At 37.3% G+C, this 17,338-nt stretch overlaps 1 protein-coding gene across 1 annotated transcript in view; it reads right to left on the bottom strand.

The window, feature by feature from the left end:
* Nucleotides 1-2,097: 2,097 nt before the first annotated feature.
* Nucleotides 2,098-17,338, bottom strand: part of vps37d (VPS37D subunit of ESCRT-I) — a 36,862-nt gene continuing 21,621 nt past the window's right edge. Inside the window, exons 3-4 of the mRNA XM_084114322.1 lie at nt 10,231-10,313; nt 2,098-3,565 (exon numbers count right to left, since the gene is read on the bottom strand). Coding sequence (XP_083970448.1) covers nt 3,083-3,565; nt 10,231-10,313 — 566 coding nt within the window. The 3' untranslated portion in view covers nt 2,098-3,082. The remainder of the gene's footprint in view (nt 3,566-10,230; nt 10,314-17,338) is intronic.

Genomic DNA, 17,338 nt, shown 5'->3' with positions numbered 1-17,338 from the left:
AAATCGCAAATTTTGTTCCATGACGACTTTATTTTATGAGGTGCCGATTTTGTATGAATTACTATTGATGTGTATGAAAACAGAAAAAAGATAGCAAATGTACGAAAACATATGAATGAGGTTTTACAAATTCATCCAAATTAGCCATTTATTCGGCAAAGTGTAAAATACTTTTTAAATATAATTTTCAAGGTAAAAAGTTATTATTATTCACAAGTAATTCAAACAACAAACAACAAACAACATTATTTAGTTCCTCTGAAACCCTCCACCTCCCCCAGCTCCACCTGCCTAGATCTGAAAAGGGATTTATGTATGTTTATTCATGCATCAGCAGCATATCTTACATTCTCAAAGCAGCGTGTCTGTGTATCTAATGGCAGCAGCAAGTCCATACTTGCTCAGCAGCAGCGTATCAGATCTAGTCCGCCAAAACCAAATACATTTACATTGCCATATTCATTATCATGCTAAATACTTTTGAGTGTTGTCATTATTAAACTGTTATTTCTGTAAAAAAAAAAAAAATCAGTTTTCTTTTTTAAGTTCCTGATGGCTTTTTTTCTCTCTACTACTGTACATTTCTGGACAGTGGTATTACCCTGACATTTTGACTTTTGAAAAAATGTCGCAATGAATTTTAATTCAGAAATAATCATGCTCATCATTAAAGAGATGAAGTGCATTTTTAATGTATGTATTAATCGATCTAGACAAGTGCAAACACAGTGCAGGTTGGGTCTTGGCACTTGCAGAATTAGTTTTACTGAATTCCACTCATGTCCGAAACAGAAGGTTAAATTCAAAGAGAAAAACACACGTAATTTGTGCTCTGCACCTCTCACTGATCCCTACAAAGTGATAAATAGTGCAGGCACATACCTTCTCACCCTTGTAATGATTCATACATATTTTCCCACAGCTGTTTAAAATACAATACAAGCACTGAAAATGAATGCAGAGCTTTCCGGCCTGGATATAAAATCCTAACAAATAAACAGTGATTGATGTCCACATGGGGTATTCCATAACAGGATTTCCATAAATAAATCCCTTACTCTTAGATATGCGTTTCATTGGCGCTGAGCACATTACTAAAATGGATTTTATGCTAAGCCACGTTTATTTGTAACCCTACTCAACTGTAGCTTAAAAATAAAGGCATAACCCTGGAGCAAATCAGCCGCGTCTATGAGAACTTAGTCAAAGACAACAGCGTGTCCATACATTCTGACTACAGACTCCACTGCAATGGCTGAAAAACCTGAAACAACAAATTGTTGGGCTTTCAAAGACTTCAGCTTCAGCTGTGTAAATAATAAATAAACCATCTGAACCGTTCTCATTGTAAAACGAGTCTTGCACAGACAAACATACATAATCAGTTCATCTAATACACTTGTACATCTTTTTTCTTTTGTATTACTTGGAAGAAAAATCCTTAATAAAACAAAACTTGTCTGATGACAGAAAAACAATAACGAATAATCTCTGGGTCACATTTCACCCCAAAATAAAAAAAAAATAAAAAAATACTGCACTTTATTTTCCATCAAGAAAACTAATATTTTTGCACCGTGACATTAGTTTTATGTACAGTTTAACATGGTTTTTATTACTGTAATGAGCCTGAAATTCACAATATTCTCAATTAATAATGAATTTTTTCAAAGAATTTTACTTCTTGCATACATAACAGTACATTACAGTACAAATATATATATATAATTGTAATGAGAGTTAGGGGAAATTTTTCTTAATTTTCATTAAAATAATGTCACAACCCATATATTTATATTATGGTTCTTTTCTTAATTAATTATTTCATTCATTTGATGTTGAGGTGAAACCTGACCAGATTTGTGATTGTTTTGACAGATTGTTTTTATTTTACCCAATATAATATCAATAAAAAAATAAAAAAAACTCATGAAACTATTTAATTTTTGAATCTCAGGTAAATTTGTTGTTTCAAGAAAGATTCTCCGTGTAAAGTAGCGCAGTGGAATGCAAAAACACGTTGTGTGTGAACAGATTTTTATAGAATAGTAAATTCAAGACCAACACCAAGGAAACAGAATACAAAACAACCAAATATTGGTTTAAAATAAACATCATGATTAGACTTTATTTAACATCCATTAACATTACAAAAAGGTGCCATTTCACAAGTCCCTCAGCGGTCCGAAAGACCTTCCAGTCAAAAAGTAGTGTCTCATGAAACAGGGCCCTTCCCTCATTCAAACAGCAGCTAAACTCCTGCCACGTCCCGACTAAACCCACACAAATACAAAACACAACCAAGTTAAACGAACAAGCCACAACGACAAGCAACATTAACAAATACTTTATGGCTTTCTGCTATCCTCCCTTTTTGGGTACATTAATGTTTGATGTAGGGCTGCACGCTTAATCGCAATTTCCACGTAATAGCACTTAAACCGATTTGGCTTATCGCGATTTTGAAATCGCAAAGGCTGCGATTATTTTTTATGCTCTGTAAACGCTGCTCCATCTGAAAGCACTGTGAGTTTGACTCACTTATAACGTGCATTTGAAAAAGCAACACGTGTCAAACATCTTTCCAAACATGAGCATTTATGAACCTCTTGTCCGACAAAAGACAACATTTAATAACATGCTTTTACTCCAAACTCACTTCGTAACGACAGTTGAGCATCCTTCTGAGATGATGTGGCTTCTTACACAGAATAAGGCAGTCGTGTGTTTATTAGTCATGTTTAATCAATCAAAGCGTTTCAATCTTCTGTTTATTCAGCTACAGCCTGATAGGGATTTCCTGGAATGATGTGCGTTATCCTACTTTTACGGCGAGGCATGTTTGGCGTGTCTGTGTGAGAGCGCCCTCTGGTGTTCAGATGGAGCAGTATTTACTACCGATCAGCCGTGCTGCACTGACGAGCTTTGCCAAATCGCGTGTGGTTTCATTGCGATTGATTGTGCAGCCCTAGTTTGATTTCATGGCAGCATCAGTATTATACATCGACTCGATGAAGGCTTCACGTGGTCATTGCGTAATCTGTGGACTTTTGCTTTCACGTCAAACTCGCGATGCTGAGCGTTATCGACACGGAGGCTCGGACTGATGGGGACTGGGCCTGTACAGCTGCTGCAATCGGACCGGTCTCACCGGCCAGCCGGGTAACTGTCCTATTACTCTCAGGCCAACGGGCTGCCCGGGGCAGGAGTGAGGAGCGCCAGGCCCTGAGACCTGCGGGTGGCATGAGCGCGAGTCCAGAGGAGGTAGGACTGAAGCCGAGGAAGAGGAAAGAGGCAGCAGGATGGCCGGGGTCAGGCCGTATCTGAGCTGGAAGACGCGAGGAGGGCCGTGGTGAGCGCTGATGCCGTTGGGACGGGAATCCTTGTGCTCCTCTTGCCTCTTCTGCTCCTCCTCCCGTTTCTTCGCTTTCCTGTCGGGTCTGTTGAACTCCTGGAGCTTCTCGGCTTGAGCGCGGCGGATATGGTACGTCTTCCTGTGGCTTTGAAAAGAATCAAGGAATTCCTCCAGGGGAACGTGGCCCTCCATGAACCTCTCCAGCAACTCCTGTGAAGGTCAAATGACAAATAAACAGGTATTAGAGGGCGGGAAGTCAAGCCGGATTCATAACAAGTGTGACGCAGTTGTCTTTTTGACTCATCATGTTCCAAGGCAAATAAAAGCACAGTTGCATAAAACAAGTTATTTTTACACCTAATATGAACCTTAAAATGACTTTTAGTGGCATCATTTCAAGCTGTCTGATTGGTTCTATTTTTGAGTTTAATAAACCCTGCTGGGAAAAAAATTGCTTAAAGGTAGAAAACAGCCTAAGGAAGATTAAGATGGTCTAGCTCTGGGGAAACCCTTAAATGTAAAATATTTACTTAAGTAATATTTTAATAATTCAACAGCACATTCGTATGTTGGTTAATGATCACAGGGCAAATAAACAGATCAAATGCTTTAATATTTTGTCATTTTTTTAGTAAAGGTTTAATTCTGATTTATTTTATTATAATTAATTCATATATAACACTACACGACCAACCTCTCTGTGTTTTAGGAACCCAATCAAATTGCATATAATAATAATAAAAAAAAAATATAAGAATATACCGAATAAATAAAAGACCGAAATATACTAGTGTTGTAAATTATAATTCTACTGTAAAATGAATGAATTAAAATGAATATTAGATCATAATAATAATTATTTTATTTTACACTACAAGTGGCAATACTAATATTTAGACCTTTATTTCTTGAATTCTTCACTTTCAAAGGTTCAAAACCTAAAGCTTTTAACATTTTCAAGCTTTTATTTTTGCAGCCTTTGAATTGATAATTGCACTGAATAGAAAGAATTGCACATTTCAGTTTTAAGTTTGGCCTATTTATTTATTTACATTTTTTCGTGAACCTCTGTTTGGGAAATCTGGTCTACTTTAGTTGATCTCCCATCCTGACCAGCATAAAAGTTCCTAAAACCTCTCTAAAACCATAAAAACTACTTTAGGCTTGTTTAAGATGTTTTTTGTTTGTTTGTTTGTTTTTTACAGCAGGGAAAATCAATGAATTTAGTCATTGTTTTTTTGCATTGTAGAGTTTAACGCACAAACATGTCTGCACAAATAAATGGCAGGATAAATTTAACATGAGCTCATGTGTCTGCCTCTGGTGGAAGGGGCAAGTGTCTGCACTCTGTCTGTCTCAGTATGGGGGGACTGAATAATTAATAAGCCTAGTCTGCACAAACCCACCCCCAAATGTACTCGCAGGCAAAACAATAAAGTCTTTTAAGACACTGCCCTTGGCAAACTACACATCAGTGTAGGACAATAACATGCAATGTGTGACTCAAATAAATAAACAAATAAATTAATTAATAAATGAGGTTCCGCAACATGATGTCCTACCCCATCTCCGTCACATTGGCATTTTATAATTGCAGGTAAAGCTACCATTACACAAATATAAAGTAAAAGGATCCAAAAGCTATTGCATGCATACAAATAATAAGTCTTCTAAGTTCCTCTTGTCCTTTCAGAAAATATAAATATAAATGTGATTTGTACATTTCAGAAGTAAAACTTAGTGGTTGCCAAGGCGTTGCGATACGTTTACTCAGATGTTCTGACTGTTTTTAGCATGTTAACATGAGGTTGCTATGGGTGTTCTGGGAAGTGTTGTTACTGTTTACTAAAACTAAAACTATTAAAAATAATTTTCGCTATTTGAAATAAAGCAAAGTAAAGTACAAAAAACTACATGAAAAACTTTTAGTTTAGAAAATTATCACACACACACACACACACCGGTGATTTAAGTGACTTTGAACATGGGATGGTTGTTTGTGCCAGACAGGCTCAAGGTTTTCTGAGCCTTTCAGAAACTGCTGATCCACTGGGATTGTCACGCACAACCATCTCTCGTCATGTCAGAAAGCTTAAATCATCTCAAACTTTTTTTTTGAACATGACAATGAGTTCACAATGCTCAAATGGCCTTCACAGTGACCAGATCTCAATCCAATAGAGCAGTCGTATTCAAATGGTGGACCACAGTCCATGTCCGGACCCAGCAAAAGACCAATACGTACTGAACAGCATTAAACAATATCAATAAAATAATTTTAAAAAGTCAATAAAATCATTTTAGTCAGCTTTCAAACAGGATCAGCACCAGCATAATGTCTCGCTCTCTATGAGTACGGCTTGTTCAAAGAAAAGAAAAGTTGATAGTGAAAATGGACAGAAAATAATGCATTCATTCTCCCCGCAACAAGTTCAAAACCAATGTGCCTTATATACTCAGAGTCCATAGCGCTCGTCAAAAATGTCATATATTATTAGCTGAAGATGTGCTAACTTGATGAGGCCATTAAGAATGCACCGTGCATTTCTTGAGCTGTGGATGAATCAACAGACACCACTGATAATGCCCAGCTTCTGGTATTTGTGAGATTCTAAGATGAAACAAAGAAGGAATTCTGTTGGGTTTAACAACTCTTGAATCACACACAGGAGCAGAGGAGAGGACATCCATGAGGCCATCAAAGGGATGCTGACAAAAAAGAGGGATGGATCTGAAGTCGTGGTCTCCGTCATCGCAGATGGATGGTGTCTATGATGGCTATGATGACTTGCTACTGCACAGCAATGTCAGATGGCTCAGCAAAGGCAAGGTCTTAGAGCGCCCTTGGGCTATTCGGGAGGAGATCAAAGCTTTCCTATCAGAGCAAAAGAGTGAAAAGAGTTTTTGGAAGATGTGGAGAAGATGCAAACAGCTGCATATTTGGCAAACATTGCATCACATCTTAATGAGCTCTGCAGGGATAGAACAACACAGTATATGATTTGATAACAGCTGACCGGGATTTCCAGAAGAAATTGGAGATTTTCAAGACTGATCTCCAAGGTGAACTTGTCCACTTCCCCAAACTTTTGGAGCAAACCCAGGGAGAGAAAGATATGACCTACCATGCTAGCTTCATACAGAAGCTGATGGACAACTTCAAGACTCAATTTGAAGGAAAATGCTTCTGATCATACAGAACCCCTTCTTGGTCACAAATGAGTTTCCAGAGGAAGCAAAACAGAACTTCAGATGCACAAATTTTGCATCACTACAAATGAAGTTGTCTGAACTGCAAGAAAATGTGGCTTTGAAAGAGCAGGTTGGTAACTGTGACCCTGCCACTTTCTGGGGGGTAGATGGTGTCGGCAGGTGATTTCCTTGTTCTAAACAAAGTGATACTACACATCCTGACCATGTTTGGTTTCACATACTGCTGTGAGTCAGCATTCTCCACAATGAACATTATTAACACCAAGTACCACACCAAGCTTAGCAATGAACAGCTGCACCACAGACTGTCTTTGGCAGTTGCACTCACACCATTTTTTTCCCCACAGTTCAAAGTATTGGCAGGAGAAAAAAAAGTTTTTCCCATCAGTCATTGATGCGAGGTACACTGAAAAAAATGATTAGTTGAATTTAATCAATTTTTTTATCGTATGTGGTTGCACACAATTGATTTGACCTACATTTAAACAAATGCATTAAGTAGAACTAAAATTGATTAAGTTCAACTTAATGCATTTGTTTAAATGTAGGTAAAATCAATTGTGTGCAACCACATACGATAAAAAAATTGATTAAATTCAACGAATCATTTTTTTCAGTGTACAGAGTGACTGGTGCATGCATACAACAAAATCTGTGCAGTCAGATTTTTTCCTCTATTGGACTCTCCTTTGCTCTCTAATAAATGTGCACTTAGATATTATTATTATTTATTCAATTTAGTGAAATGCCCAATGCATGTACAACAGTGACTTTTTTGCATACAGATTAATATGCAACCACTTTTGCTCAGATATGTTGTCACAAATGTGTAGTTTAGTTTATTTTTGTAAGTGTACCTCTTTGTTCAATACTTTTAGTTTTACTGTAATTTCCTATTTCTTCTTGATGCAGCAAGACAAATAGTAATAGCCTACAAGTACAGCCTGTACAATTATGTCCTTAAAATGTGTCTGAATGGTCTCATTTAATATATTTAATAATAGTCCTGAAAACAACTGATCCCAAATCATAGTTCGGACAAGTATGGTTGTTACTGTGCTGTACTAAAGCACTGATAAATGACAATATCTATCCGGACCTTTCCCATTAAGGAATTTTGTGTAACTGGATGTTCTCAAATTGTGTTTGAATACCCCTGCAATAGAGCACCTTTGGGAATTTTTGGGAAAATTGTGGGGTTTTTTGGTCCAAAACCCCATTTCAATGCAAGTCTATGGGATTTTTTTCACTCGTTTAAATGTTTGGCAGGCAAAAATCAAATCAAAAATATCAAAACAATCATGGCAAACACTACATTACAAGTTATTACTTAGGGTCAGGGGTTTGTTGAAATCGCTCAAGCATGAGCAACAGTAATGATGCCTTACCTCAGTGGGGTTTCCCAGTGTAATCAAAAGTACAATTACTATTGCATGAACACAAAGTTACAAGTATCCAAAAGTTATAAATTCCCCCAATTTTTTTTTAAAGGACTGTTTGTATTCATGGATTAAGCAGAGCCCTCCGACAGTGTTTCATGTGGTCTCCTGCTGTTTATTAGCTCTTAATAATTCCTCAATCAAGGCATCATTAAAATTTTATAGTTTCATATAACAGCAGTCTATGAACGGCTGCTGTCAGTCCTTTTCCAGACTAATAGAATATGCAAGTCCTGCGGGAATCCACGGCTTTAAACACGTGTCGTTCTGATGTTTTGTCTGGCACGGGTCCTGCTGAAGGCTGGCTCTCCGTACAACTTACTTACGACGGAGTGAGATCATCAATCAGACGGCAGGGGCATAATGACAAAGTCACAGAGCTATCGATCGGGCCTGCGTGAGGTGGAAGACACAGTGCTTGTTTACAGCTTGAAGACGGATAACCCAGCGTGGATCAATCAGACACAGCTGAGGGAGGCTGAGGCAACAACAAGGGAACACATATAAGAAGTATTTGTCCAATGGCACACGTTGTGCTGAGCTTTTTTAAGCCCTTTGTTGAATAGTCTGTGATGCTAACATATCACGTAATGATTAGCGATGTTCAATTTGCGGAGAAATCGTTCTTCTGAGTCAAATCTTTTCCACGAATCCATTCAAATGGTTTGTAAACACGTAGTTTTGAGTCAACAACTCACTGACTCATTGATCTGTATGTGAAACAGTTTTAATAAATAGCATTTTATTAAAATACAAAGAAATTATTTTTTGCCTTGCTTTTTGTTCATTATATTTAGGCTCTAAATTTATCATTTTTACATTGTTACGAAAGATTTCTATTCATCAAAGAATCCTGAAAAAATGCATCATGGTTTCCTCAAAAATGTTCAACGCTGAAATGTTTCTTGAGCAACAAATATGCATATTAAAATGATTTTTGAAGGATCATGTGACACTGAAGACTGACAAGTCAGCATTGCCATTACAGGAATAGATTACATTTTAAAATATAAATAGAAAACAATTCATATCATTGTAAATGTGATATTTCACAATAATACTGTTTTACTGTATTTTTAATCAAATAAATTGACTTTTTTCAAAAACAAACAATTCTTACAAACCCTGAACTTTTGAACAGTAGTAATTTGCAACAAATACCTGAATCCTTTTTGTTTTTTAACCTGAAACCGTTCAAAGGAATCGATACGTGCAAACAAGCCTGATTTCCCAACACTAGTAATGAATGTTAACAAGGAACATGAGCACATGGATGAAAAACAGGGATACACAGACATTCCAAGGCAAAATGAAAAGTGTAATTATATCCATACAAACAGATGAAACCATTTTCATGCTTCTGAGACCATGAGGGCTGATATTACAACTGTTGTAATCATATTGAACAATTTGTACAGTCTATTAACTTCAAACTTGTCCTTCATCAGTGCTACAGATGCGAATGACAGCTCAAATTAAACAACTTCTTGAGTACTATTACTTTAAGCAATCAGAAATGCATTTTTTGCCTGGTGGGCAAAAAAAGTCTCATAGACTTATATTGAAGAAGGGAATAATATTGAGACTTATTGAGTATGGTATGACTTGGGCCAATAAGCAACCACCCTAGCAAATGCATGACATTACACTAAACTTCACCCAGAACACCTGCTAATTCCATATAGGTTTAGTTTGTATATCTACAGTAGCAGGAAAAACAGTTGAACACCACGTGAGGAGAAATGTTCTTAATGAAATGTTGGGAGTGCTGGTTTTCCACTTCTGGGACAAACCACAATGCTGGAGACATGACATCAGCTCTGATGTGTTAGCCTCATCTCTTATTTATGACATGGGCTTTATGGGCTGTCAATGCTTTAAATCATTGATTAGATCACAGATCCATCTTTGTAAGTAGTTTAGAGGTTAGTGGATTTTTAGAGTGGATTTTCACCTTCATGTCACCCTTATATTCAGAGCGGTTCTGTGTAAACACGGATTGTGTCATGTAGAGTAAGGACTTTCTGCACTTTTGTCAGGCTTTCATTCTGCTTTGTTCTGGTTCAGTTCACAGGGCATGTTCATTCAACAGTGCATTCAATGCTAAAAAATAACATGTCAAAATTTTGCCAGTCTTTTGATACGGAGCGGGGAGGGACTGAACATAAAAGACACAGAAAGAGTTTCTGGAGATATAAAGGATGCAAAGGACTTTCAAATCACCTCAGACTGTTCTTCGGCACGTGCGACCTCCTCCTGGAGCAGATTGTGGGCAGTCTGAGGGCTCCGCTTCTCCGTGAGGGCCTCTGGAAAAACCACAAACATTTAATCTCAGTCAGTTTCAATTCTCAACATGACACTGGCTCAGAACTGTGAGGAGTGAAAGTTGTTTCTATAGATATCATTGTGACTCTGTAGCACCCCAGTTGCCCCGGTGCTGAATCTACTGCCCCACAACAACAAATGTGAAAGACAACACAAAATAATGGAGATCATAAATAGACAACCTCCTGTTACAGAGTGAGTGAATGATTCTTTTGAGCCAGCTGTTTTCAGTCCATTGGTTGAACAGATTCACAAAACGACTCGATCACTCACTGCCGAGTTATCATCTCATTTACCACAATGAGCCGTTATCGATATCTGCAGGGGGAAAAAAGTTTTGCATTGTGTATTTTATTTTGCAGTAATGATATTCACTAATGAACTAAAGGCCCACATGGAAATTTTACAAAAAATTCAAAATAAAAAAACACAGACGGGCTGAATAGCCAGACTTCACGCTTTGACAGTAGGTGGCGCTTACAGAGAAACAGAAATACAGCAGCACAAAATGGCAGCAGTACGCAAATAAACGTTTCTAACACCAAGAGTACAGAGACAAGAGAGCCGGTTCCGGATTCTTCCTCTGCTATTCACTGTCCATAATGCTGTATACCAGGGATGGGCAACTTCGGTCCTGGAGGGCCACTGTCCAACAGAGTTTAGCTTCAACCCTAATCAAACACACCTGAACAAGCTAATCAAGGTCCTCAGGATTACTAGAAAGTTACAGGCAGGTGATTTTTTTCAGGGTTGGAGCTAAACTCTGTAGGACAGTGGCCCTCCAGGGCCGAAGTTGCCCATCCCTGCTGTATACAGTACGTGAGCGCCAGCTCTGAGCATGTGACCAAAGGCATTAATCTCATTACTTGGCCAGTTTTCATTGCAGTGCGAAGGAAAAGTAAACACCTCCTCATAAAACTGAACTCCCCCCCCAAAAATACCAGTTATTCATTTATATTTAAAGGTAGGGTAGACTATTTCAGAGGCTAGCAATAGCAAGCTAGCTTTGAAAGCATAAGAACCCACCCTTCCTTTAGAGCGCTCTCTAAAGCCACACCTCTTCCAAAACACATGAACTCACACACAGCAGAGTCTGCAAAGCTTAACGAGAGACGGCATTAAACTACCTCATGTCTCAAAGCACATAACGTTACAATAATAATGAATGTAAACAACTTAAAGAGCTCTGACTTGCACCACCTGACTGCTGCAGATTCATTTCGGCGTTGATAGTGTTGCCAATTCTAGGACAGCTCAGAGTAGAATGTCATGGCAATTTTGTTTTTGTCAAAAGATTAAAAAAAATTGTAACACTAACACTGATCAACATACATTATTTCTATCTGAACCAAAATCCAAACTCAAAAGGAATTAATAATAGAATTGCGCAAAGCATAACAGTCCAATGCAAATGAAAGGGAAAAAGACTATATACCACAGTTTTGAGTAACTTTACACTACACATAAATCATTACAATGTTATCATAATATAGCATAGATCATATTACGATAACAATATCATTGGAAACACTTTCAGAACAATTTTTTCAAGCTGATAAATGATAAAAACATTGACAGCCAATCAGAATCCACCCAGTTTAAAGAGCTTGATAATTTACGGTGACAGATACTGTAACCGCAGAGTGCGGAGTTAACAGGTCACCCACTAAGCTGTCAGTCTGTCAAGAACTGTTACACATTTGAACGTGCAAGCGCGAGCATGAGATTTAAGAGCTATGCATGAGAGGATTACCAGAGAATAACTTTTAATTTTCTATCTGTTCTTCGCATAAAGCTGTCGTATGACTAAATAAAGATCTGAAACATCAAATCAAATCAAATCAAGTATATTTGTATAGCGCTTTTCACAATACAGATTGTATCAAAGCAGCTTCACAGTATTAAAATAAAATAATACAACAAAGTTTGTTTCTAGTGGAATTTATTGATTGATAGAATAAAATTAAATATCCCCAAAATATCCCCAACTGAGCAAGCCAAAGGCAACAGTGGCAAGGAACCGAAAAAACTACATCAAGCGGCCTAATGGTGTCCTAAAACTCCATCAGGTGACCTAATGGAGAAAAAAAAAAACCTTGGGAGAACCCAGGCTCAGTTGGGGGCCAGTTCTCCTCTGGCATTTATGAACTAGAGGCCGGATTGTAGTTTGAAACTGTGAGATTAACAATATTATATGAATGCCTGGCTGAAAAGATGCGTCTTTAATCTAGTTTTAAACTGGGAGAGTGAGTCCGAGCAACGAACAGTATCAGGAAGGCTATTCCAGAGTTTTGGAGCCAAATGTGAAAATGCTCTCCCTCCTTTGGTGGATCTGGATATCCTAGGTATGACCAAAAGCCTTGAATTTATTGATCTTAAAGAGCGCGATGGATTATAGGGTGATAGAAGATCCGTTAAATAGACTGGAGCTAAGCCGTTTAGGGCTTTATAAGTCAGTAGCAATACCTTGTAATTAATACGGAACTTTATAGGTAACCAATGCAGTGATGATAAAATCGGTGTTATATGATCATATTTTCTTGATCTAGTAAGAACTCTAGCGGCTGCATTTTGGACTAACTGTAGCTTGTTTATTGAGGATGCAGGACAACCAGCTAATAAAGCATTACAGTAATCTAGTCTCGAGGTCATGAATGCATGAACTAACTTTTCTGCATCAGAAACTGATAGCATATTACGTAGCTTAGCAATGTTTCTAAGGTGGAAAAAGGCTGTTTTTGTAACATACGAAATATGATTTTCAAAAGACAGGTTACAATCGAGTATAACACCCAGGTCTTTTACTGTAGAGGATAAAGTAACAGGACATCCTACGATGTCAAAGTTGTATTGTGAGAGGTTCTGTGGGCGGTTTTTTGAACCGATAAGTATTACCTCTGTCTTGTCTGGATTTAATAATAGAAAATTACGCGTCATCCAATCTTTTATATCTTTAACACACTCTGTCAATTTGGATAATTTAGCGTTTTCATCCGGCCGTGATGAAATATATATTTGAGTGTCATCAGCATAACAATGGAAACTAATTCCATGTTTCCTTATAATATTTCCAAGTGGCAGCATATATATTGAGAATAATAGAGGGCCCAACTCTATTAATACCATGTTTCTATGTGAAACATGGTATTACAACACTTTTAAAAATTACGTTTTTTTATTGCCATCTATGATTCCATTGGAACATCCATGGAAACTTTTCATTCCACAAAAGGTTCTTTATAGTACAAAAATGTTCACTGAAAGGTTCTTTGGGGAACCAAAAATGGTTCTTCTATGGCATTGCTGTTAAAATCGCCTTTATTTTAAAGAGGCCATTTTATACCCTTTTACAGTGTCTTGATTTTGTTTTTAGGGTCTATTACAATAGGTTTTCATGCTTCACGGTTAAAAAAAAGCAAAAAAATTTCACATACTTTACATTGTTGCAGCACCTCTCTTTTTAGTCTGTCAGTAACGCTCTGGTTAATTCCTGTCTCTATGAAGCCCCTCCTTCCAAAAAGCTCAGTGTGTTCTGATTGGTTGGCTGGACCAGTGTGTTGTGATTGGTCAACCGCTTCGAGCGTGTTCGGAAATGTCACTTCCCTTACCATAACCACGAGTTTCAACACACTAACGCAACTTAAACAGGCCTGACATGCACGTTCCCGGAAGAAAACTCAAGACTACAAAGGGGAGTTCCGAAACACTGATATAGAGAATAACACCTTTTGGAGTGACTTAGTGCTTTGCAACTTTTCATGCTCAAACAGCAACATTACACACTAACGTTAAAAACAAATGTAAAAAAGCATAATAGGTCCTCTTTAAAAAGTGTACTTTTGTAGTTCTTTTGGTGCATGTTGTAATAAATGGAACATTAATGTATTAAAAACAAAACTTCAGCTGACAGTGTCCCGCCTGCAAACAGATCTCTCAGGGGCTGGTAACTGTGCCAGCACGACAAAAGAACGCCACAACAGTGTGTGAAAACATATCATGAGTGTGTTCAGCTGTGAAGAAGCTCCACTGCTTGAGTCTTTGTGTAAAGTGCAGGACTGAAGCTGCACTCAGGTCTCTTTACAGTGTTATTGCAGTGCCCAGAGGGTGAGGGTGGACGCAATCACTTTTTGTTAGCTCATGTCCACTGATGAGAGTGAGGGGCTCGGGACCTCTAAGTGTTGTGCTGGGGTTGCTATGGCAACCAGCAATTATGCTAATGTGCAGATGTGTTGAGTCTACAGGGGATGTGAAAAGCTGAACAGGTCAAGGCAATGACACCATTTGCGCTCCAATAAGCCAGGGCTGCTCAACAAACAAACCTCTATTACAGGACGTAAATGCTCTTGAGAAAATTACTGTGGAGGAACCATGGTACAATGAAGGTATCAGATGGTAATTCAAATGGTACTGTATGATTATCATAATCTCCAGCACGGTATCCCAACACTGTAAAAAATTGCTCATTTTAATTAGGATTTTTTTTTTTAAAGTACCACAGTAAAAAGTTATTAACTGTACCATTTATAAAGTGAAACATTACAGTATATATCATTTAATTTTAAAAAGTATGAATTGCTTAATAATGGTATGCTTCAATAGAAGAATGGTATTACCATGCCAAAGGTTTAGAAATGACACAATTATTATATATAACAATTTTTTTGTGTAGTGACCGAAAACATGACAACACCATAATACCACGTCCAAATAGCCATGGTAATACCATTCTTCTATTGAAGCATACCATTATTATACCATTGCCATTCCATTCTATATAATCTATTTGAGATTCTCCCACTGACTCATATATGATGAGCTTCACAGATCAGTCAGGCACACGCCTTGCCAATATCTCATAAAAAAGCCTTTTATATGTCCTGCTCTCAGAACACGAATAATCAAAGGCCCACTATGTCACATGCATTAGTGTGTATCTGTACGTTGTGACCCTGTGACTGCAGAGGCATGTCAGCGTGAGCGAGGGGGGAGTGGCACACCACGTGAATGACCCCGGAGACCCACACGATGAAATGGTAATGGAAGGCGACAGACAGCCAAACAAACACTTGGGGAGCAGCTGTGGGTGACCTACATACTGGGGAGAAACCATGTAGATGTGCTGCGGGGCGTCCGTTCCACGGCAAGAAGACTACTGGAGCCAGAGATATGACCTGGGGCTTCTGTGATCTCGCAGTCACAATGGCTACTGATGGATATGAAACTAAGGACCCAACACTATTATTGTGACATTTCAGATCACGGCCCTCTGCTTGAACTGGTCACGTGGATCCAAAACAGAACCATTTCAACCAATTAGAAGCATGAATGGAATGGCCAATCAGAGAAAAAAATCAGCATTCATCTGAGCTGACCTTCAGAGATCAATAGACCAGAGACAGGTTCTGCCCGCCCTCTCCATGAATACATAATGCTAATTGATTTCATTGACTGAACACAATTGTTTTGTTCCAAACAAAAGGTCTTTTGAGGTCTGACTTTAGAATTCTGTTAGCATTTTTAAAAGAAATGCATTCATATTGAATGTCTCCGGAAGGGGAAAATGTTTTTTTTCTCACAGGACAAACCTTGCAAAAAAGAAGTACACTTTAGCATACTTTTAAAAAGAGTACTTATAACGGAAATAACGTAATTCCTAAGAATGTACTTAGATGAAAACAATGTTATTGGTCACTTAATTGAATGTTAATTTCAATTAAATGTAAATACTATAGTTTAAATGTATATGAAATGCAATGAGCTGAACTTCCACTTAAGTAGAATGTGTAATTTCATAATTACCTCTATGTCTTATAATCAAGCACATGCTTTGGTGTGTTAGTCAACACATCAAAATAAGTGTACTTCTTTAAAACTACTTTGAAGTAAAACCTTTAATTTGACATTATTACAATGTAATTACTTATTTGAAGTACAAATTCAATACAATTAAGCACACTTTTTCAAAAAGGAGTCCTTAAGTGCTGGAGCAATGATGTATTTTTGTATTCTTGTATTTGTATATTCAAATTTCTGATCTAGCCAAGTCAGAAGTGTGACAAATGAAAACAGCATAAAATATTCATGCCACATTGCATGCTGGGTACTTTCATAGTACACATGCACTGTAGAAATACAGTATGATATTGCAGACATTTCCAAGAGTGCAGTTAGATACAAGAGAAAACCTACTGTGGAATTACTGTGAAAGTAATGCAATTAATAACCTGGAATATACTGTAATTACATACTAAAGAATTTAACAGTGTACTATTATATTATCTATTAATATTTTGAATTAGCTTTTATTATTATATTTTCAGTTCATTTGATATGTGCTTTTGTCATTTACACTATTATAATATTTAGAACTAGCGTTTATTGTTGTATTTTCAGTTCATTTTAATTTTAGTTTAACTTTTAGTAATTTTGTTATGTGCTTTTTCTATTTAACTTTAATTTATTTTTATTTCAGTTTTAGTTTTTAATAATTTTAGTTAACAATAACAACACTCTATATCAATAGCCTATTTTATTGCCGCTTATTGACTTTTATTGCCGCTTCCAGTGGATGTAAATTAACCTGATTTTACTTGCTCACAATCAGTTAATAACCTACTTTTTTTGTTCCAATAAATAATATTTTTTGTCATGCCAATAAAGCCTTTTGAAGTGAACTGAAACCTAATTATTTTTATCTAGCTAGGTGAGTATCCTAATTATTGTGTCAGTAAAATATGCATGAGCATGCCTCTAAGCACGAGATATTAGCTCGAGCTTGTGAATGATTAATTGAGGATAAATGAAAAATGAGAAAACAGATTCTCCAAGTCTTGAGCAGTGAAAAGGACTTAGCATGCAAGACTCAGTGGACCAGTACATTTTTCAACGCTACACACCCTGTCAACCCAAGTCACATGTCAATGGATTGGACTCATTACTATGCACGGAAGGAAAGTGCTATTTACACAAGGACTTCTGTCAGTGTAAAGCAACCTTGAAACGCAAC

This window comes from Abramis brama, assembly GCF_963993115.1.
Source record: "Abramis brama genome assembly, chromosome: 5".
Classification (NCBI taxonomy): Eukaryota; Metazoa; Chordata; class Actinopteri; order Cypriniformes; family Leuciscidae; genus Abramis; species Abramis brama.
The sequence above is the reverse complement of the archived record's forward strand: the minus strand, read 5'-3'. Positions and strand labels throughout refer to the sequence as shown.